Source organism: Melozone crissalis, unplaced genomic scaffold (genome assembly GCF_028551555.1).
Source record: "Melozone crissalis strain CALT ecotype California unplaced genomic scaffold, PUWL_Pcris_2 ptg000042l_1, whole genome shotgun sequence".
Classification (NCBI taxonomy): domain Eukaryota; kingdom Metazoa; phylum Chordata; class Aves; order Passeriformes; family Passerellidae; genus Melozone; species Melozone crissalis.
The window spans coordinates 59738119-59760521 of NW_026535820.1; the positions used below are offsets into that span (position 1 = coordinate 59738119).

General features: G+C 38.3%; 1 protein-coding gene across 1 annotated transcript in view; it reads left to right on the plus strand.

Annotated features, from left to right (window-relative positions):
* Window positions 1–3841: 3841 nt before the first annotated feature.
* DTNBP1 (dystrobrevin binding protein 1) overlaps window positions 3842–22403 on the plus strand; it is a 62401-nt gene continuing 43839 nt past the window's right edge. Inside the window, exons 1-6 of the mRNA XM_054284530.1 lie at window positions 3842–3937; window positions 7229–7279; window positions 9475–9525; window positions 10208–10268; window positions 12828–12960; window positions 19296–19428. Coding sequence (XP_054140505.1) covers window positions 3882–3937; window positions 7229–7279; window positions 9475–9525; window positions 10208–10268; window positions 12828–12960; window positions 19296–19428 — 485 coding nt within the window. The 5' untranslated portion in view covers window positions 3842–3881. The remainder of the gene's footprint in view (window positions 3938–7228; window positions 7280–9474; window positions 9526–10207; window positions 10269–12827; window positions 12961–19295; window positions 19429–22403) is intronic.

Sequence of the window (22403 nt, forward strand, 5' to 3'; positions counted from 1 at the left end):
AGATGCCAGCCTTTCTTTTCAGCATGTAATGGAATTCCTGCAAGAAATACTGCATCAGATCTTTATACACTTTCATTTAAGTCTTTATCAATTACAATGGTAGTAGCAGATTTTTAGAACTAAAATTTGTCTCAGGTATTTCTAACAATATTTAAGCTTTATATTAGTACAGATCCAGCTAGGCAAACAAAATATGAATAGAATTGCAGAGCTATAATATATACTAGTCAAGTTTTAATCATGTTCTACAGATTATTAAAACCAAAAAGTCTTAAATTTGCACCCAAAATATAAAGATTGTTAAACCACACTATCAGCAAGACTTAAGGAGGACAAAAATTACCTCTACAAAGCTGAGAGATTCTGAAAGGGCTGAGAGTTTTGTTCACTATTTCTAGTCAGTTTGAGAATGTCATATTGGAGGCTATCAAGCTAATGGCACTCAAAAGAAGAGATCAAGACATAAACCAGATAGATACCTAAACAAATTTCACTTAATATCAGCATAATGGGAAAGTATTTTAAATCATTTTTCGCCAAAAAGCTTAACAGGCATGAGCCTGGTGTCTACAGTATCGCTCTTTCAGAACAGTTTTAATCTAAAGTCAACCTAAATGAAGGTCACTAAAGCCTAGGAAAAGGTGGAATTGTGGAAAGGCATGACTAGGGATGACTTTGTGCTGCAAAATCTATTACAGAAATGTAGCCTAATTTATGCCTCTAAGGGAGGCTGATCTAGAAAAGAAAAGAAATCTTCATTTGACACAAGGGTTATACAGTCAAATACATTTCCGTGTTTTCTCTAAAAATTTGTTGCTACTGACTCATATCACCTTATAGATGTTCTTTATAGATGTGCAAAGCACAGAATGCCTATGCATTTTTTGTACAGACCAGTATAGCCAGTCACAGCAAATTTGCAGAAGATACTAGATGTGTTTTTATCAGAGAAGCAGAAGAATAAACTGGGAAGTACTAGCTCAAATTCAGGTCAGAATTAATATCAAATAACCAGACCTGAACTACTTAATTACTAAATGAGCAGAATAGGTCATTGATACTAAAAATTTATTTAGCAATAATTTTATCTCTAGAAAACTTGACCCAAAGCCCCTGGCAGAATTTTAGGTGGCATTGTGCTGAATTAACGCCTGAAGGATCTGTCTCGGAGCTGTTTGTTAAATTAATTGCTAATGTACATAACTATTAATAAATTAGTATAAACATGTAACTTGTGTTTGAAATGAAGCCACGTAATTCAGCTTTAGTGATGGAAATGCTATAGCTCTGCGCTTTCTGGACAAACAGGGGACTCTCCAGATCAGACCAACACATAAAGAAGTTTGGAAAGTGACCACAAGGGAAAAAAAAGAACTCAGGCCTATTCACTCTAGAAAAAAACAAGATCAAGCTAAACATGTGAGCTGATAAGGAGCTTGCAGAATCTCCTTAATTTTAAATTCCTAAGAACCAGTTAAACAAAGTTTACACAGTGTATTTATAATTCATCACAGCCCTTGAGCAGGAGATGTGCTTTTAGAAGTTTCTTCCAGTCTTGTACTTCTAGAATTAGTGACTGTTAATACTATCTCAACACATTTCTTCTCCCAAATCCTACACAGACATGTGAAACAAAACTGTACAACAGTTTATGAATAGTTTTTCTAACTGTAAAAGTAGCAATGGAGTCTAAAAGTGCTTATTCACTGTGAATTAGCAGGGCCACCACTGACAAAAACCATCCACAAGAAAATTGAAAATATGTAACACTGAAGAAATTAATATGATTTTGCAAAGGAAAGCTGAAAATTAAAGGTTAAAACCCCTCCCTTGTCTTCTGAACACTTTAATTCCTGTAATATCATATATTACATAAGGCCAGATTGCACAGCTTTTGTCAGCATTTGCAATGTGTGTCTGTGAATACATCAGAAAACACTTGATTCAAGGCCTTCCCCTCCTTGTCTGAAGAATTAACTGTGCAGGCAAGTGGTAAGTCTCTATTTTCAGATATTGTTGTTAGGTCAAGCATGAGAAAAATACCTTCTAAATGTCTTACATTTTTTATTTAGGACCTTATATGCAGTCTGCCATGAAAGCTGTCTTTCTGACCTCAAGATAAGGCAAGCTGCATCAATTTCAATGTTTGGAATATCAACCCAACCATTTTTCTTTTAGCAGGCATTTCAGTTTTAATTTGAATTTCTGCCACAGAGCAATACTTTTTTTTTCCATAAGCCAAAGTAGAAACAATTTATAGGTCATATACTCTTCTGAAAGCACACAAGCTGTGTTGGGATTATGGTGTCAATTCTCTAGTTGATCCAAAGTACCTCCAACCACTCCTGAATATACTTCTGCAGTATCGAATGACACATCCAGCAGTGGCCTTCTGCATACATTCTCCTTGTAAGAAATTATTTCAGGGCTCTTCTCTTCATATTTTTGGATTTTTCTACCAAAATTGAATTGGTTAGAAAATAAAATGTTTTGACTTTGAAATCTCAGCTTTTTCTAAAAGTTGAAGTCTCAATTAAATGGAAGTCTAAGATTTCCTGGATCCACCTAAATCCTACGTCCATGTCATTCAAACATTAACTGAAGATGCACACGGTGTGAGACTGTCTGCCTGTTACTATAATTGTAATTATAGTCATCCAGAAAGACTGGCCAATTGTTCTGAAAAGGTCTTGACTCCACTTAAATTGTCTCAAGATTTGCTGAATGATGCCTAACAGTTATTATTTGAGCAGACAGTACCTAGAAATTTAATTTAAACTTTTCACTGGACTATTTACTATTTGTAAGAACAGCCTTTTTTCTTTTAGGTCATTGTTTGTAAGAATCACTAGCATCTACAAAGCTGTCTCCAAAGAAAATAGTGGAGGGACACATAGACAAACAACTCAACCACCAGCTTTGCAAGGCCTTGGAAAGGTTATCATATATCCCTTACCCCAAGAACCTGGCAACCCTAGGGACACCCTAGGGAGACCCAGTGGTTTTGCTTTCCGTACTTGTAAGATTTTATGAGAGAACCTGGTTCCCTGAGTTCACAGGACAGGTTAGCTTGGAACAGACCACAGTGGGTCACCTGGTCCAACCTCCCTGCTCAAGCAGGGTCATCCCAGAGCACAGGGCACAGGATTGCACCCTGATGGATCTTGAATATCTCCGAGCAGGGAAACTGCAACCTCTCTGGGCAACCTGTTCCAGTGCTTGGTCACCCACACTGTCAAGGTCTTCCTCGTATTCTGGTGGAACTTCCTGGGCATCAGTTTCCACCTGTTGACTCTTGTCCTATTGCTGAGCACTACCAAGAGCCTGCTTACATCCTCTTGGCACCCTCCCTTCGGACACTTACAGACATTTATATGGGACACTTATATGGCCCTCAGTTGCCTCTTCTCAAGGCTGAACAGGGGCAGCCCCCTGAGCCTTTCCTCGTAGAAGAGATGCTCCAGTCCCTTGATCAACTTTGTATCGCTAAGGGGGTCACTCCTACGCTACCATTGCTGAAGTCAAAATCATTCTGGCGAGGGTCCCAACCTGCCAAGGTACTTTCCTGTCGTTATTTTAAAGAAAATAACCTCTAAAGAGCCGCAACTTCAGGGATTGGCATGCTGCTCAACAGCTGTCCTTGATGCCGCCCGGCTTTAAGCGCAGCCCTGCGCTCGCACCACGGGGCACACAGAACGAGAGGCCGGGCTCCCCCAGGAAAACCCCCCACTCCCAGCCCCGCCAGGACGCTCCGGGAGCCGGGCGGGGCGGAAGGGACGGGGCGGGCTGAGGGGAGGCGGCACCAGGGCCGGAGCTCAGCCGAGCCCCGCCCGCGCCCCGCCCTCCGGCGCTGGCCTTCGCAGCCGGGAAAGGCCGGGAAGATGCTGGAGACGTTGCGAGAGCGGCTGCTGAGCGTCCAGCAGGACCTGAGCGCCGGGTGGGTACGGCCTGCGGCCCCGCGGGGCTGGCGGGGGCACCGGGAGAGGGGCCCGCGTCCCGCAGCCCGGCCGGGCAGGGGGGGAAAGCAGGTGACCGGGGGCCGGGGAGGCGTGGACTGGCACAGGGAGGGAGGAAGAGGAGGAGATTGCGCAGCCGGGAGGCGCTGCCGGGGCCGGTCTGTCACCCGGGGTGCCCTCCCGGGTGCGGGGACGGGCTGGAAAGGCGGCTCCAGGGTGCCGAGTCCCGCCGTGCTCCCGCCTGGGCTGGGCTGATGGCGGGCTGGAGAGCCGGCGGGGCCGCGGGCAGCGCTGGGGAGCCGCGGTGCCCGGAGAGCAGCTGCGGTCAGGGGAAGGAGAGAGAGAGAGAGAGGGACAGACAATCAGACAGACCGCGGTTGTGAAAGAAGATGTGAATGAGGTCAATTAACGCGCTTGAATTTTTTATGAAGTTACCGACCTTCAAGGTTTCATGGATCAGCGTAATCCCTTAAAGAGCATTTCTGGGCGCCGCTTGGTGTGCGGAGAAACTCGCTTTTCCTTGGAAGATGAGTTACTGTCGCTTGGGGAAAAGGAGCGCAGGATAAGCGGATGGAACAGCCCCGCGCTTGCACTGAAAAGTAGAAAGATATTCTTCCTGCGTTGTCTCCCCAGGTTTATTCGGCTAGGCCCCGTGTCGATGCTGTTTTTAGTGCAAGCAGGTGGCCTAATGAGTGTCGCTGGAAGCCAGCGAGTGGCCGCAGGACAAGGTCATGCCTGTGCTGCAGAGCTGGTGGCTCATGATGAGCCGCAGGGGAATATTGTGTTGTAATCAATTGCTTTTAAAAACTGTGTGGTCTTTGGCAGTTAAGGCTGCCTTATAATACCCCTATGGTAAATATTTCTATCTAGTGAAGAATGTCTTTGTACCCTAGAAACTGAAAATATCTGAAATAACTGGAAATATAAGTTTGTCATTACTTGCTTGTATACCGGTGTATGATGGTCAAGAGAAACTGACAGAAGAGGCTGCCAGTCAAACAGATAAACTGCTTACATGTTATCTGTCTCATCTTAGCAAACAGCAACTGAATATTAAACTGCCTTAAAAATACAGACAAAAACATTGCTTTATTTCTGTCTGATTTTCTCTTTTGCTTCTCAGAGGAGTTGATATCTCAGTACAGTGTAAGGCTCTTTTGAAAAGGGTGTTTTTCACATGGTGAGAGAGAAGAACAGAAAGGTCATAACATGCCAGATCTGATGGTCATTTAATTCTGTGGTTCTGTATTTGTGTTTTCCTTATTTGCTGCAGTGGAGTCAGTATATTTCCATGTATTTTGCTTCCTTCCTGATGTTGCAATGTTTTGTTCTGAGAACAGTCCCTGATTTCATGTCCATCTTTGTATTTTGGCAACTCCATTCATGTGCCCTTTTTCCAGTGCCCTGTCTTTAAGTGTTATTTTCATGTCTGGTGTAATCTCTCTTTTTTTTCCATTGGGAACCTGTTTCTCAGAACTACAGTGGCAAAGGCTGTGGAAGTGGAAGGCATCTTTTTTTTTCCCTTTAGTGTTCCCATATATCCAGAACACAAGTTGACCTGGTTCGCCCCCTCTTCCTTCCTAGACTGTGCAACCTAATTTCTTGGTGTTCTGGATTACTCTGTTCTGCACCCCACCAAAGTGGCAAAAGAAGTCATTTTGTGATGTTGGCATTTCAGCTTAAAATTGTATAATTCTCAAAACCCAAAGAGAGTATTTTTTGTGGCCAACTTGTTAGCTACACATAAATGCTTGCAAAGTAGAACAAGTTGAATTTCATGAAATTGCGAGGGGAAAGGTTTTCCAGGGCTTCTAAGACAATAATACCACTTCCTGAGGAATATGGGTACATGATGTATTGCTGAAAAAGTTTAAATCTGGGTTGTGTGGTTTAAAGAGAGCAGTTTAGAGTTATCAGCCATTTCTATGGCCTCCTTCCTCGCTCAGTTGTGTCTGCTGTCTAATTCTGCGTGTCCTGTGCGCAAGGTATCTGAATTTTGACCCATTCACCTGTCAGCAAGCTCTTGCAGGCAGAGGAAAAACAACCAGAATGGATGCAGTGGAGAAGGGCAAATTGCACAGCTTCCTTCAGCAGTGGGTTCTTCCTCAGTGTGCGGTGGTTGTTGCTACCTGGCTTGGCTGTTACAAGCAGCTCTCTAAGAGGGAGTGGAGACCCGCCTTAGCATGTCTTTTCTCAAATTGTGATCCACCTGGTGTGCTGTAGAGCTTTGATGTTTCTTTGAGTTCCTGGAAAACAGTGATCAAGACTGGGGGAGTGATTTTACTGCTCCTCAAAGCAGCCTGAATATCTGTCAGTATATTAGGTTGTTTCTCAGTCCCTGGGTCACTTAGGATTACAGATCTCTCTGTCATATGTGGAGGATATCTTTGGCTCTCATAGTTCACTTCCATCTTGCTTGTGTCTCTGTCATTTATTTCTTACTGTCCTGAGCAATAAAAGTTTTTTGTGACCACAAAGGGCCTAGAAATTGAGTGTAGCCATTGCCTGGGTGATCAGGGAATAGCCAGCAGGCTTGGTTCTCACTGTACTGTGTCAGCTTGACTAGTGTGTATATATATATATATATATATATATATATAGATAGATAGATATATATAGATAATATATCTTGACTGATAAAGAGTGGAAAGGTTGGGGGGGAGGGTTATTTGGTTGGTTTGGAGGGTTATTTTGCTTTTGAGGAGCAAGATAGCAGTAAGTTTGAAATGGACCGTGTGTGAAAGAAGCCTCAGATCTGCTCAGTAGCAGTGCACTGTGGTGGTGCTGCTGGAGGTTCTGAAAGCTGGCGGAAGAAAAGTTGTGCTTCTGCTGGTTTTGTGTTGGCAGGCTTATGGCAGGTGGGCTATACGTGTGTATGTGTGACTGTCATGCTTTTCCTTGCCATGAGAGCCTTCCTGTAAATGGTATTCCTCAGGGCTGGATTGGTTATTGCTAGGCATGTCTTTAGTTCCTGTCTGCTAAGGAAATTGTATCAACAGGTAGATGACTTATGTACACAACTCCCATTAAATTTGTCATACTGAATTGTCTGATGCACTTCTACAAAAAATTTCAAGATTTAGCAGCAGTGTCAGTGGAAATAAATTCATATGAGGGTCTCCACAAAATTAAGGGAAATTTGATTTATTTGTGAAACAAGCTGAAACAAAATTAATTGTAATAGACTGGAATTAAGGCATTATGTGTTCAAGCAATTAATTCTCTGGTTTTTATGTTGTAAATGTCTGATGGATTTGTGTTTTGATTTGTAGGTTGAAGACTTTGAGCGACAAATCAAGAGATGCAAAGAAAAGTAGGCAAAGGTACTTCTGAATGTCTTAATATATAGCATTAATAGAAGATATTCTTGTTAAGGAAAAATTTCAGGTGTCTCATATAGATGAGTCAATTGCAAGAACATTTGCATATAATTTTACAAAATACTATTTTGACAACAGAGAAGCTTAATGAAAGCAAATGCTTTGCTTAATACTGCCTTCATTGGTAGGCCTAAATAATTTCTAATGGCTGTCAATCAGTTTATAAATTACTATTTAAATTAAATGAATATGCAGTGTTTTTGTAGTACCTCATAGAAGATTCAGGTTGCAGTACACTGAAATGTAATTGTTTACAATCTCTGTGAATCTCTTGTCTTAAAATTGTAACTCAGGGGAGGTTTTTTTTGGGTAAAAACAGAAATAGGAGCCTTTTTATTGTGGAAGATATGTGTGTAATGAAATACTTCAGTTTTCTGTTTCAAGAAGCTTTGATAATTCTGCTGATTTGGTTTTCTTTCTTTAATTGATTTGGGTTTTTTTTTTTTAAGTCCTCTGCATTTTAGTTCTTATTTTTTCAACCTGTGTAAGCTGCAGCAAAAGACTACTTGTTGGCTGTAAATGACATCTGTGAGAGTTACTTCTTAAAATCTGATATGCTTTAGTGTAAAGCATGTTCTTACAAATAGTATCTGTAAGACACAAATACTGTTTGTGTCTACTATGTAGACACAAATTAGTTTAAAAAGAAGACAAGTGCTAAAAATAAGACATCTGAAATGTGAAAGGGGTCGAGGAGCCTGACCAGTAGTGATTGAAGATGTTCAATCCATAAAAGCCCATAGGACCATATGTGCCCAGAGATATCTCATGAAAATCAAGAGGTACAAATTCCATGTTTCCCTGGGAAGAAAGTATCCCCTGCAACAATGCAGGCTGGGCTGACAGACTATCTGGGAAGTAACTTTGCTAAAAAGACCTTGGAGTTCTTGGCAGACAGCAGGCTGAATGAGAGTCAGGGGACATGCCTTGCAGCAGGGAAGTCCCACAGCTAATGGGGCTGCAAACAACACCCCGACAGTGGGATTGAGGAATGTGATTGTCCCCTGCATTCAGCACTCCTCAGAGCACTGACCACCCTGTCCAGTTTGGTCCCCAGTTTGAGAAGGTGTTAATATTCTGGAGCAGTTTAGTGGAGGGCCACCAGAATGGCTGGGGCAGGAGCTCTGTGTATGAGGAAAGGCTGAGGTGGGCAGCTCTTCAGCCTAGGTGACTTCTGGGAGACCTAGCAGCAGCCTGCCATTGCACGTGAACTGGTTATTGAGGAAACTGGTGTGTGGTGGGAACTCAAAAGGTGATAGGAATACGATGGAACAAGAGATGATCAGACAGGAAAAGCTGAGAAAAGCTTCCTGAGAAAGCTGCTTTGATCTCATAGCTGGTTTCAGCAGGGGATTGCAGTAGAAACTTCCTGAGGTCCCTTTCCACCTCACTGATTCTGTCACTTTTCCCTTGCTTAAGGACAAGAAGCTTTAATTTATGGTAGTTTGCTTTGGGGTTTTTTTGGGGTTTTTTCCCCATTCAAATTGTTTGAATGACAGTGCAAAACAGTCTATTGGAGTGATCTTCCAAGAGACAGATTTTGGATGACATTAAGATCTTCACATTCTTAGAAGTACTGTATTGTTAATTTTCTATAACTTATATTAAGATGTCTTTATACTTGAAGCTGTTATTAATGGAAGTGTATGCATCAAATAGAAAATCATTAGAGCATTAAACTGGCAAAGGTTCCTTAGCTTAGTATTTATTTTTGGTGTAGGATATATTAAGTGGAATATCTGTCTTGAAGGACATGAACTTGTGTAGTAGTCTTTTTTTTCAGAATGTTTCTGTGCCCTTTTTTAGGTTAGAATTATGTTCATCCTATATCTTTGTTAACTGTACTTCGAAATTATTCAACAGAACTTGTTTTTAATGGACATGGTTGAAAAGAAGTAAGAATAGGCTATCATAAAACAACAAGGGAAAAAAACAATAAAGCAATCCTAGCTTTGGAATATTCTTGTAAGATACACCGTGTAATGCATTTTAAACCAAAATTGGCAAAGTGTTTGTGAAAGTAGGAGCAGGAGGAAACATTTCTGTGCTCAGCATATCTGTCAGATGTGTGTGCACACATTTTTTATAACAGCCTTCTTTTCTTTAACAATTTTGTACATTTGCAATTTGTTTTATAGAACTGTTCAGTGTTTGCCAGAGTTTTCTGCTGGACTGGAATTACTAAGCAGGTATGACCTTCCTTTTCTTTATTAGTGTTTGCTTCCTACATTAGATTTAAAAAATCTAATTTCTTTAGAAAGAAATTGGAGAGGAATATCAAAGTATTGCCACTAGGTTTTTGGTTGTTTTGCAGTTAGTAGTGTGGGAGTGATTACCAAATTATAAATGTGTTTAAAGGTTGCCCAATCCTGAAGTGTTGTCATGTTAATGAAACTGAAGTTCTGGAGGAAAAGTTGCATTTAAAAGATGACTAATGCAGAGAGGTGAAGGAGGCCAGCACTGAGTCCTAGTCTGTGGTTTCATAACTTAGACATATTTGATACAATTTCCTTTTTTTTTTTTAATTGGATGTGGTACATGTATGATTACAATCTTGTTATTTTTAAAAATTTTCTTAAATAAGTTGAGTTCCAAGTGATGTTTAAGGTGGTGAGTTGTCTTGTAAGTATTGTTTGGCCCATTTAGCTTTTAATGTCAGTTAGCAGGTTAAAAAACATGAATCGCTTTTTCTTTAAAACACATTATTTCTCACTGTATGTTTGTCTTGGCAGAACAGTAAGTACTGGAAAGAATTACACAGCTTTTAAAGCTGTAATTTCTGGTAGTACCTGCAAATATAAGCACAATGACATCCATGAATTCCTTTGTAAGGAGAGTGCAGTATGAAATAGTAATTTGTCTCTTCTTCAGATACGAAGATGCTTGGGCTGCGCTTCATAAAGGAGCCAAAGATTGTGCAAAAGCTGGAGAGGTAAGAAAAAATAACAATGTAATGCATGAAATATTTTAAAATGTGTAAATAATTTTAAACTAAAACTTTTACTACCCACCTACAATGTTAACCTTGGCCCCCAGGTAAACATCCTCACAGCTTTGTTTGCTCTCACAGTAATGTAAACAACAACGTAATTCAAATGTGAAATAACAAAAAACTCGATGCAATGTAAACAGTTGCAAAGATGATGTTATATGTTACTGCTCTAGATCTTTAAAAGCAGTGGGGGCTGGCTGGGAAAGTACAGAATGTATTTGGGGTTGAGGCATCTTAGTGGTTTGTATCAGGGCAGGGCTGTGGCATTGACACTGCTGCCCACTCCTAGTGCACAGGAGACAGCAAGATTGCCTTGACCACAGAAAATATTTGGGAAGTGTTTGTGCTTTCTCCTAATTTCATTCACTATTCCTGCCCTGGAAGCAAAGTGACAAGTTGTGTGGTTTATCTGTGGAATGAAGGGGAAGGAAATTTCCAGTAAGTGTTACCAGTGCATTACTCAGCACCAGACTTTCAGTTTCAAGCCGTGTTTAAGAGGCAGACAGTGTAATCTGGGTGGCCACGATGCAGAGCAGGACTGAGCTGTCTGAAACCTTCACTTTGGCTGAGTGCATCCTTCCTGGCTCTTCTCTTCACTTAGAGACTTCTCTGTATCTTTTTATAATGGATAAATCACTCACTGTGTGTTTACAGTAAGAAAGAATGTCTCGTCTCCTATGTTCTTCTTTCTCTTGCCTAATGGTATGGTCCTGCTTTTCCCTGCATTCTAGTGAAAACCTTCAGGCATGGGAGATAGAGTTCTCCTTGCCAGTTTGGCATGTTTTACTGCTCATAATGTTCTTTTTTCCTAGAAAATCTCATAAATGATACTGTCACAATTTTGTAATATTTGCTATAGTTTGCTTTAAAAATTGCAACTTTGAAAGTGATGTGAGGTTTCATATATATTAAACTAATATAACCTAATCTCACATGTTATGGCTGTTATGGAAAATGAGAATGAAAAACTTCCAGAGAGACTTCTATTTCCCTTTAAAATCAGATGTTTACTTTACACACAACTCAGTATATGCATTGCTTGTAGAATTTTGTTTTTTACTTTTTTTATAAAGGGAGAATAAAAACTGTGTAAGCACAGAAGATTGACTGTGCTATAGAAGACTTACAGGTCCACTTGTCCAGTATCCAATTTCTGCTTACTTGTGCTGTCTTATTTATAAATGTTGAGTAAAGTGAAAATTTTAGGCTTCAATTGCAGCTTACAGTCTTACCATGTTAAATGGTAGATGTTAACTACCAGTTCCATGCACAAAATTTTCCTTTTAGATGATTATCATTTCACCTGCATTCATTTATCTCAGGGCTGAAATGTTTGTGGTGTTTGTCACTATCTCATGGTGGCTTTTTTTGGGTTTTTTTGTTTGCTTTACTGTTTAACTGATATAAATACCATATCCCAGTCTCAGAAATAGACCTGGCTTATTTAAGTAAGACTGTTTGGTCTCTTAAAGTGTTCCATTTCTCACTGGGCTTTGGAATAAGTTTTCAAAATGTGTCTGGTGAAACAGGATGTTTTCTGAACAGGGATAGGTAGCTGGAGGAATTTGCAAAAGATAGTTGTTCTTTTAAAAGAATTTATATAAAGTGGGTAGAATTGTACATTTGAGAGCTCCTTTGGCCATTGCTCAGACTTTTTCAGTTCTGCCTATAAAGACTATAGAAATTGAGGAATTCAGAATGCAGGTACAGCCACAGGCTGTAGTTGTGTGCAAGAGGAAGAATGGGTAGTGGAATTAGGAGCAGGGAAACAATAATTGAATCATCTCAATTATATATGATGGAAACATTTGTTACCTAGAATCTCTTGATTCTGATGTTTTTCATAGAAAATATAAGTGAGACTTTGAAGCAGTGTATCCTTTTCTTAGCTTATTATATAATAAAAGTTAAGAAGAATGAAACAACAAGAATTTAAGTAATGTAGAAATGTGTTCAGAAACACTTGGCACTACTGCAGTTTGTCACAAAAGCAGAAGAGCAGTAATGTTATAAAGGCAACTTTTTTTGAAATTTCATTCCTTTTACTTGATTTTCTAGCCTACTTTGCATGTGCAGAATTTTCATTTTTATTGTTAAGATGAAATTGGTATGACTGGCAACATTAAACTATTGATATAAATATGCCCAAAATCGCAGCACTGCGATGTTGTTATTGTGCACCAGTGCAACACTGCTGCCAAAATTTCAGGTACATCTTGCTTACAGTTAATAACATCCATTAAATACTTCCTGCATTGATTAGTATATTGAGAAAAAACTTTCTGTCATATTTTTGTTCAGTGCATTTTGAAATAAATATTCCATACTACTGGGGATTCTTTTGAGCATGTTGTTTATTTACTTGAGGAGTACACAAGTGGCAGTGCTGTAGGGTTGTTGTGCTGACCTTATGCTTCCAAATGTATTAATTATAAAAAAATAGTCAAGATGCTCATGAACAGGTACAGAAGTTTGCAGTTAAACACCTGTTTGTTGCAGCTGGTTGACAGTGAAGTTGTGATGCTTTCTGCACACTGGGAGAAGAAAAGGAGCAGTCTGGTGGAACTGCAGGATCAGCTTCAGCAAATACCAGGATTCTTAGCAGATCTGGAATGCCTCACAGCAAGCCTAGGTAAGTTCTTATAGACATAACAAACATTCAGATCAGTACAAAGGATTAGACTGAAGTTCAACTGTTGTGAATGTTGTGATTATAAAAATTAATTTTGCTTTCTGTGGTAAAACTGTAGTTCTTAAACAAACTGGTTTTTTTTTAATCAACAAATAGCAGTGGTTGTTCTCCCAGCAGTTGAAATTTTGTATGTGTTGCTATGTGAAAAAAAAAACTGACAAATGTTTGAACGGGTGAAAAATGCTATTCTTGAAGTCTTATTAAATTGTTAAGATTTTTTGATAGTATAAATTCTAATTTATATAGCTGCTTCTTTTGGATTCTATGTAATTTTACATAATAATGTTTAAACTTATCTTTTGGGGTGGGATGGGGGGGAGGAATTTACCTGGCTAGGGACACTTTCAAGGCAGAAACCTTTGGTTTTGAATAGTTGTTGGTTCCAAAGGTAGCTTCCATAATTTGGATTGATTTACAGGGTTAAGATATTCTGAAGTGATACTGAGCTTTTCTATAGGTGAATATTAATGCTGCCTATTAGCAAACACCTCATGTTTGTTAGGTGGGTTGCAATTTTTAAAACTTTACCAAAGGTTAATCCGTTCATTTTATTAAAAAGATGAAAACATAAATGCTTTGGTGGACTATTTCTGGAACCTCTCATACAAAACTGTTGAAAATTAAATTAGGAAAAAATGTTGAGGACTCTTAGTCTCTGAAAATCTCTACTGTTGCTGAGCCTTGAAATGGGCAGGCAGCATTTGGCAAGCAGCAGCCCTGTCTGTCCGCAGTACATCTCTTGATGCTTCCATGAAAATCCATACGGGGTGCATCAAATTAAAGCTTCAAAAAACTTCTGTCTGCACGTAGATTTTAGGTAGCTAAGTTCCCCAGGGACTGTGCCTGCACTTCTCTTTCTTACAGCTGCTGGGAAGTAATGCAGAAATTCCTCATGTGATTGCAGCTCTGGTTTTTTGTGGGGTGGGCTGGATTTTTGTGCTGACACGATGTGAAGAAAGGGAGGGTTCTTTTCTGTCTTCAAGGGCTAATTTCTCATTCTGCCATGGTCAGTGGTCATGCACAAATCAGCTTTTGTTCCTAGGTGGGCTGGTAATAACTTTGCTATTTATTCCTGAAGCAGGGAATATATTCTACTTTTTATTACAATTTTCTTATACAATCTTGTTTAATAAGGCTTTATCATCTGTGCTAACCATTTAATATTGGCTGTTTGAAAAAAAATATTTCTAAGGAAATAAAAGTTCAAATAATGATTTATTAAAATACTGGGTTTAATATTACCATGCAGCCCACTGGTAGCCCAAAGATAAACAAAGTAATAGAAAGCTAATGAAATTGCCTTTATAGTTCATAATGCTGCAAATGCTGTAAAATCCTGATGAATTTGGACTGCTTTCTGATTCCTAATACAGTTTTATGAACTAGAACTAATCTCACTCCGATTGTAGAATTTATTGGATAGGTAAGTCTCTAGATATTTTTTTGATACTGCAAAAGTAGGATTTAAGGAAGCATTCAGCAGCCAGCTCAGGGAAGGTAATGAATTTTGACATGTACTGCTAAGGTTCTGGGATTTGAACCAAACCTTGAACCGAACCAAACCAAGCTTTACCTTTTGTGTTGGATTTTAAGTAATTTATCTAAAATTTCTTATTAGTTTCTCCTAACAACTGTGTTTTGGGTTTTATTTTTTCTTCTATTAATTTTTATGGAGTCTGTTTGAAGAGATAGATGTAATTTGTACCAAATTCAACATCTAACCTTCTGAAGGTGATTTAACAGAACTTTACTGCAATATTCTGCTCATTGTTTTTAGTTTTTATAACTCTTAAATAATTGCTTCATATAAACTGTATTCAGCTTTTCAAGAGATTACTATTTGTCTGACTGTAAATTTTGAATATGAGTAAAATATTCTGTAAAAAAAATGAAAATAGAATCACAAAGTGCTGAGTTATGCACTCAAGATGTAATTTGGCTAACCTTCATCATTTCAACAAAATAGTTGGTTCTTCTGACATGATATGCTTCTAATAAATGTATTAATGCTTCCATTTTGAAAGTAAGTATGGGACCCTGGCTGTTTTCAGAGAAAGAAATTTCAGATAATGGAAATGAACCTTTTTAGTGACCTACTTAAAATTGATATGACTCATGTACAGATTCTTCAGCTTTTGCTATGTATTACAGGACATGCTTTCATTAGCCATTTTATAAAGTTCTTTAGCTTAGGTATTCACATTATCAGTCATCCCTCACTTGAAGTAGAAAATCTGTGGCTTCATTTGATAAATTTATTGTATTATGCAATGTCTTGTAGCTGCTACTGAGAATTTTGAAGAAAAAAGTTACTCTCATGTAAAGGTGGAAAGGACAGTTATTGCCCTTTCAAAGTGCAGAATTGGAATCATCGCTTAAGCCAGTTTTTGGTTGAGATGTTGTAGAAAATATCTGCTCGCTGATATCAGCATACATAGTATGTTTTCATGTTTGAGCAGTGGCATTTTGCTCAAACATCGGTTTTGGTTTCAGCAAATCCATACACACAAACATTAATCCAAATCCTTTTTTCGTCCCTTCCTTTTTTTTTTTTTCATTTAAAGATCAGTTTGATGCTGGTTTCAGAAAGACTGCTCTTGTATATAGGTGACAGATCCAACATAGGTTGAAAATGTTTTCCCTGTGGGACTGCAAAGAAAATAAGGCTGGGCATGTAGTCACAGAGATAAAAGCCTTTGCCTCTTAGTTTTTAGGGTTTATTTCAAGTAAGGACTAGATGGGTGTGAAAATTTGTTGGGAAAACAGAACATTTTGCACTGCTTAGGAGAAGCATCCTTGTTTATATCTTGAGCAAAAGGTCAGTCTTTTTTTTATTACAGATTGTGTGTCAAGTATGAAAGTTGCCATTCTCTAGCTTTGCAAAATTCGTCTAATTTTTTCAGAATTTGCATTTATCTTTTACTGAAAAAATCAGGGAAAATATTGGGAAGATTTATGTAAAACCAGAGAATTTGAATAATATTGTGTAAAGACATCTGTGTTCAACAGGGAATTTTTCTCCATAGGCTCCAGGGCACAACACTTCAGCAGAGGGGGTTGTTGTATTAGGTAGGGATATATATGTATAAAAGGCAAACAGTTTGGTGCTGTAAACTTGGAAGTGCCTGAGGATTGAGTACACAAGGAAAAGGATCCTAGTGTACCTGCTATGTAGTTTCAGCAAAGAAGCTGCTCTAACTTCATGTAAGTGGTGTACTAGCTGGGTTTAAGATCCTTTCTGCGAAAACAGATAAAAATTGTGCACTAGTAGAACTGTAATTTTATAAATTTTTTCCTTTTTTTTAAAATTTATTTTGCAGCTGAATTGAGCTCTTCCTGGTCTTATATGTCTTTCACTGCTCATTTTAACCTTTTAGTAATCCTTGCCCTTGTAATCTCTGTGTGGCCTAGCGGTATAGAGACCATCTTTGATATAATTGCTTCCATCCTTTTTGCTTTTTCTCTTTTAGATGGAAAATAAATGATCTTTGTAGAAATGTCTTTAATACTCCTGCATGGTTTCTGTTGTTTGAGTGGCTGGGACAGTGCAGGAAAGCTACACCTAAAGTTAGTGGAAACCTATTTTCTGACATACAGCTATGATTTAGCTATTCTAACAAATTTTGTACTCATTCAGAAATACAGATAACATAGGTTTCAGTTCGAAAAGTTATGTGGTACATTTAAATTAGGTACAGTTTAGAAAGAAGGTGTTTCCTGGATTAAAATAAAACCGTGGTTATTGAGTTCTAGATAAATACTTTGATACCTGATAGCTGATAAACCATGGAAAACAGTGTATGCTGCTAGAAGATAATACAGTGTAATGTCACCTGACCAAACTTTAAACATACTTCAAAAGAATTAAAACTAAGAATTAAAGTTTCAAATACTGTTGTTATGCTTGTGGTAATGTAAGAAATACAACCCAAACTGTTGTAATTGGAGTGATGTGACACAAAGAAGTTTTTTGGGTTTTTTAGCTGTCTAATAAAAAAATAGTATTTCTACCAAGTGTGGCATATTGCTGTATATGAAAAGTCTTGATCTAAAGGTAAATATGTTTTTTAGAATCTGAAAAAGATTTAGAGGAGATGCATTTTTCACAGCCTAAGTTTCAAATTAATTAAATCTATAGTTTTGTTTGGCACTGCCTTTGTATGCACAGTGCAGATATTCTCTTTTGGGTAAGAGAGATCTTAATTCTCAGCTGTAGCTGCTGCACTGTAGCCTGTCTTCAATTTTTTTGTGAAAAGCAATTTTTCTTTCACTTCAGATAGGAAAAAAACTTCTGAAACCTCTGTTGCAGTAAAGCAGGATTGTTGCCTCCTGGAGAGATCTCTGGTGTCCATTTCTCTTCTTCAGGAGCACAGTGTTTTCTGCAGTTCCCGCTAGAGGCTGCTCAAATGCAAGTACTAGAAATCAGTTGCTCTCTAGAATTCACTTTCTTTCATCCTCTTTATTTTCCTATTCTTTGTTGTTGTCTTTTAATATTATTTCAACAGCAAATACAGCAAAGCAGGTGGTAGGCATTTTTAAGTGGAAAAAACAGTGGTTGATAGGTACCTTAGTAAATTATTTTCAGTCCTGCTGTGTTTGAGAATTTTGCAGATTAATAAGGGAGCAATTATTCTGAAAAGCAAGTTAGCACAATACAGGTATTTGGATTTTAATGCACTCAGAGAAGTCTATTTCCTAAAGAAAAAGGGCCTACCAATCATAATTGTAATCATGATATTACGCTTTGAATACATCTGGATTTTGTGAGAGAAAATTGAGTATGTGGTAAGCGATGAATGTTCCACATCACAATATGTAGAACTGAAAACATTTTTTTCCCCTCAAACTTGTTTTTGCATTAATTGTCAATTGCCTTTCTTTATTTTTTGTTGGTTTTTGCCAATCCCTCCCACTTCCCCTCAGTGATCTGTATACAGAAAAATAATTTAGGGAAATTTTTACTGATTATATTATTCATATATATATATATTTTTTTTTTCCTTTCCTGTTATGGATCTTCTTTGTTAGGGGCTAAAAAAATGGTGTTAAGTAAAGCTGAACATATGAATATGCATCCTAGGAAATTTGCTTATGAAGTCTTAACCTCTCCTTTTTTAGAGGAACCACAAGGATGGCTATTTATAATGAAGCAATGGCTAAGGAAGTTGAAATTATTTATTGTCCAAGATAGGCTTCAAGTAGAATGGCCAAGCCAGAATGGATGATTTGGCTGATGCCTTCAGCTTCCTGTTTCCTTTTTTTGAGCATCTGAAATACATTAACTCTGGCTGCTATTTGTTTGTAAAAATGTGAATTGTTCTTGCTCCTGAATTTGCCTTCCCTGTGGTATAGGAGAAGGCCTGGCAGAAAAGATGAATAATATTCCTGTAGTTCACACAGTTTCATCCCAGAGTGACCAGCTGGTTAGGATTTGGGAAATATTTTCCACTGTGAGATCCTGAGGAGAGACATGAAATTTAGCATTAATCACCGTCAGGGAAAGTGATTCTTTGATACAACGTTCAGATGGGTTAATTCAGATGAGGAGGGACCTCAGAAATTGTCTAGTCCAAATTTCTACTCAGAGCAGTGTGAGCTATGAGATGAGATCAGTTTTCTCAGGACATGTCATAGACAAGATCTATTTGAAGTTGAGACTGAGCTATTATGTTTAAAGAAAATATTAAGAGGTGTGTATGTAAAATAGGTAGATTTAATTGTAAAATTTACATGTGTATGTAAAATAGGTACATCTCTATATTTAGCTATCAGTAAAGGGTCTGTCTTCAGAGACATAAATATCTGTTCTTTTATATTACCATGGTATCATGTGAAAGTTAAAATTCTCCCTGTATGCTTTATTTTTGTTTCATTTGAACAAATGAATATTTGACCTGGCTTTGGCCAGCGCAAATTTATTCCTTGGATTGGTACTGTGCAGGAAATGCTAAACTGGCAGTCTGCTCAAGAAAGAAAAGTATGAGTTCTGAGTGCTTCTCTTCCTCAAAAACAGGCCAGGATCCTGTGCCACCACAATGCTGGGACAAATAGGATGGTTCAGCACCTTACTACAAGGGAACCTTGGATAGATCTCCCTTTAATGTGGCTCTGCTGCCACTCTTCACTGTGGGATTTGGAGCTGAGATTTGTTTGTCTTTTATATGTGTGTAATTATCACCATGTTAATTATTTACCTTTATGAAATCCTGTTTCTGTTCAGGTGAGTTGTCTGTCCATTGATGCAGTTAGATATTCATACCAAGTCTTTCTTACAGCCCAGCTAGAGGCAAACTTTGAGGAAATGGAGAATCATCTGTTGTGTCTCGAGGAACTATGTGAACAGTGTGAATTGGAAAGGTACAAATGTATGCAGACATTACAGCTGGAAAACTACAAGAAAACAAAAAGGTAAATAAAACACTCATTATAAATATAAATTAGCATACAATATAAGCCTTTTGTAATTATATACCCCCCCATATAATATTATCCCTTTTATTTTCATCTTCTAAAGAAACAATAGTCTTTGACAGGACGTTGCAAATTTGTAGTAGATTCATTGAATGTCTTAGTGATGAACAAAGAGTACATGTGTTTGGAAAATTATCACAACGTTGTTAAGGTTAAGTCATGTTTATTATTCTCCACAAGAATTGGAATAAGGGCTGTTGTTAATAAGCACAGATAAACTGCTGTTTCTTTTAATCCCTTGCCCTGGTTTATGGATTCCTTTTTTTTTTTTTCTCCCAAGTACCTGTCAGGTTAGGAGCTGAATTTTCCTCTATTTTCCTTTCAGTACTATCAGTATCCAATCCTGTAAGTACCTTTTACTCTGTATGAAAGGTATTAATCTCCTGCCATTCTCTTACTTGTAAAAGCAGGGCATTAATTCTTGGAATCAGAGTTCAACTTACAGCAGTATGTATGAAAATTCAGAACTTTGAACTCATGAGCTTCAGGTTAGCCTAAAAGATAAAGTAGCAAGAGAAAAATATGAATCTCTTAAATAACTGTTGACTTCCTTGATTTTTGTTACTGCCAGTGCCAAAAGTAACCTAATAAAAGGAGATAAGAAGAGCAGTATTACATTCATTATATAAATTAGGAAATGAGGAGTTGAATTGAAGCAGTTTGTCAAAGACAGTGTGTGACAGCCTATTAGGGAGGGGTGGGTGGATGTGGATGTTGAACTGACATGGGGATAACCAGGGTACTTGATCTGTCCAGGCAGGAGTCCTGCTGTTAGCCAGGGAAAGCAGCCTGGCACTCTCCTTGTCTCCTTGATTGTGGAAGCAAGTTTGATACATGTGGTAAGATCAGAACAAGTTGTTCTCACAGTTCTGATGAGGATGTGGTGATTGAAGGTGGGACTGTGCCAGACAGCAGGGGCCACATTTTCCTCAGCTTGTGTGTGTTCACCCTCCTTGCCATTCTTGTAGCTCTTTTTATTTGAATGTTTTTTTTAAATCCAAGTCTCTTCCCAAAGGATCTATTCACCCCTGATTATTTTTTCACTAATGGTTCTCAGTTAGTATGTAGGGAATCTTAGGCTTTTGTGGTGTTACAGGTCCAGTTATTGAAGGAATACTGATGTTGCAGGTTCTACCTCCCAAAAGGTCTCCAATACCTTAAAGATCCCCCTTCAGTTTTCTGTGAAATTTGGCTGTTTCTTATCTAACTCACCTTTAAACACTTGTGAAATCCAGTCATCCCTCATGGTCCTATCTGTGGCTTTTGTCAGTATCTTATTACTTTATCTGTCACATCTGGCAATTTCTCATGTCATGTCGGTTTAGTTTTTCACATCCTGTTCAGTTGTCTTAACCTCACAAATGGTCTGTAATTTTCCTGCAGCCTGGATTGCCTCTTTCCAAGGTCAGGGCTCCATATTCTCTCTCCAAGAAGAATCAACAGCAGTCAGTATGGCTGAATATTCACTTGTTCAGACCCACTTGAGTTATCTAAATATCTAAGAGTAATGAATCCAGAATTCTAAATATGTGCTATTTAACCAAGTAACACAATTTTAAAATGCATATAAAAAGCAACAGAATTGGTCCCATATAATTGTCTTTCTACAGTTTTCTGAATAATTTTTTGTTCTCTGCCATCCTTGCTCCCTTTCTCCTAGCCACTGCTTTCAACGTCAAACTGTTAAAACATTGCCTGCTCTGCTTAGCAGCATCTAATCAGTTTTATAAATAGATTGCTAAGCAAGCTACTTAGTGTAATTGTAAGCTGATTACATTTGGTCAGATCTAGACAAAACAGGAAAAATGCAGGTAATTTCTGGTTGATCATTACCACTGTATTTATTTAGGTAAGAAATTAACTGCTAGCTCATTCCAGGAAGGACCCGTGCCAGTGTAGGTGCTTGAAGAGCGAGCAGCCGGTTAACTTGATGTGAGTGTGATTTGTGGTGCATCTTTGGGACTTGTACTCTGTCTTCCTCTCTTCAGTGCTTGGGGTTTTTACTGTGATACCAGCTGAAGGAATCAAGAAGTGGGGAAGGGCTCGGGAGTCTGTGCTCTCTCTTTAGCACAGAAATTATTTTCAGGGAGTAAGTGGTTTTGTGTTTGGAAAAAAAAAATAATTTCATGCGTTTTGACAATATAGGGATGAAAACTGAGATGAATCTGAGCTCTAGAAACTCTGATTATTTTAAGCATGTAACAAAGCGTAATTTCATTATAAAGTCACTGTAGAGCTTAAGCTAGAAGCTCATGTATTTCAAACCTTTTGAAAAAATCCTATATGAAAGACTTAGAAGAAGGTGCCTTAGGTCAACATCAAACCTATGAAACACAGCTTATGGTAACTATGGGAACTTATTTTAAGAAATAGGTCTCCCTATTAAATAAAGCAACTTCATTTCAGTTCAAACAGATCAATTTTTTCCCTTTTGTCATTGTGTTGAGTACTAATTTCAAAGTAGGTTCATCAATCCGCATCTTTTCCAGGCTATTTAAAAGCCTGGTGTTTGGGGGATTGGTTTTGGGGTTTTTTTGTGAGCTTAGTTCTGGAATTTTAATATTCTCTTTTTTGTGTTTAAATCCATTGATCAGGGTACCAGTACTGTTGTATGAAGTCTAAATTCCACCCTTCTTTTCTCTCGTTAGTCTCCCTGCAGTCGTTTGGATCAGTCTTAGCATTAAACCATGTAATTTTGTTTCCTGTCTTTTTTTCAATCAAGCACAATTCTTCTTCCCTTTCCTTCATTCTCCTACTGAGGATATTCTGATTGCAGGAAACTTTGTGTCTCCTTAGTCTCATGTGACAATGTTTACTTTCCCAAGGGCACAGTGTCCTTTAGGAATCGCTGTCAGGAGCTCATGTCTGTGTCATCTCTTAATGTGCCCTGAATGGCAGCCTTGTGGTGTGAG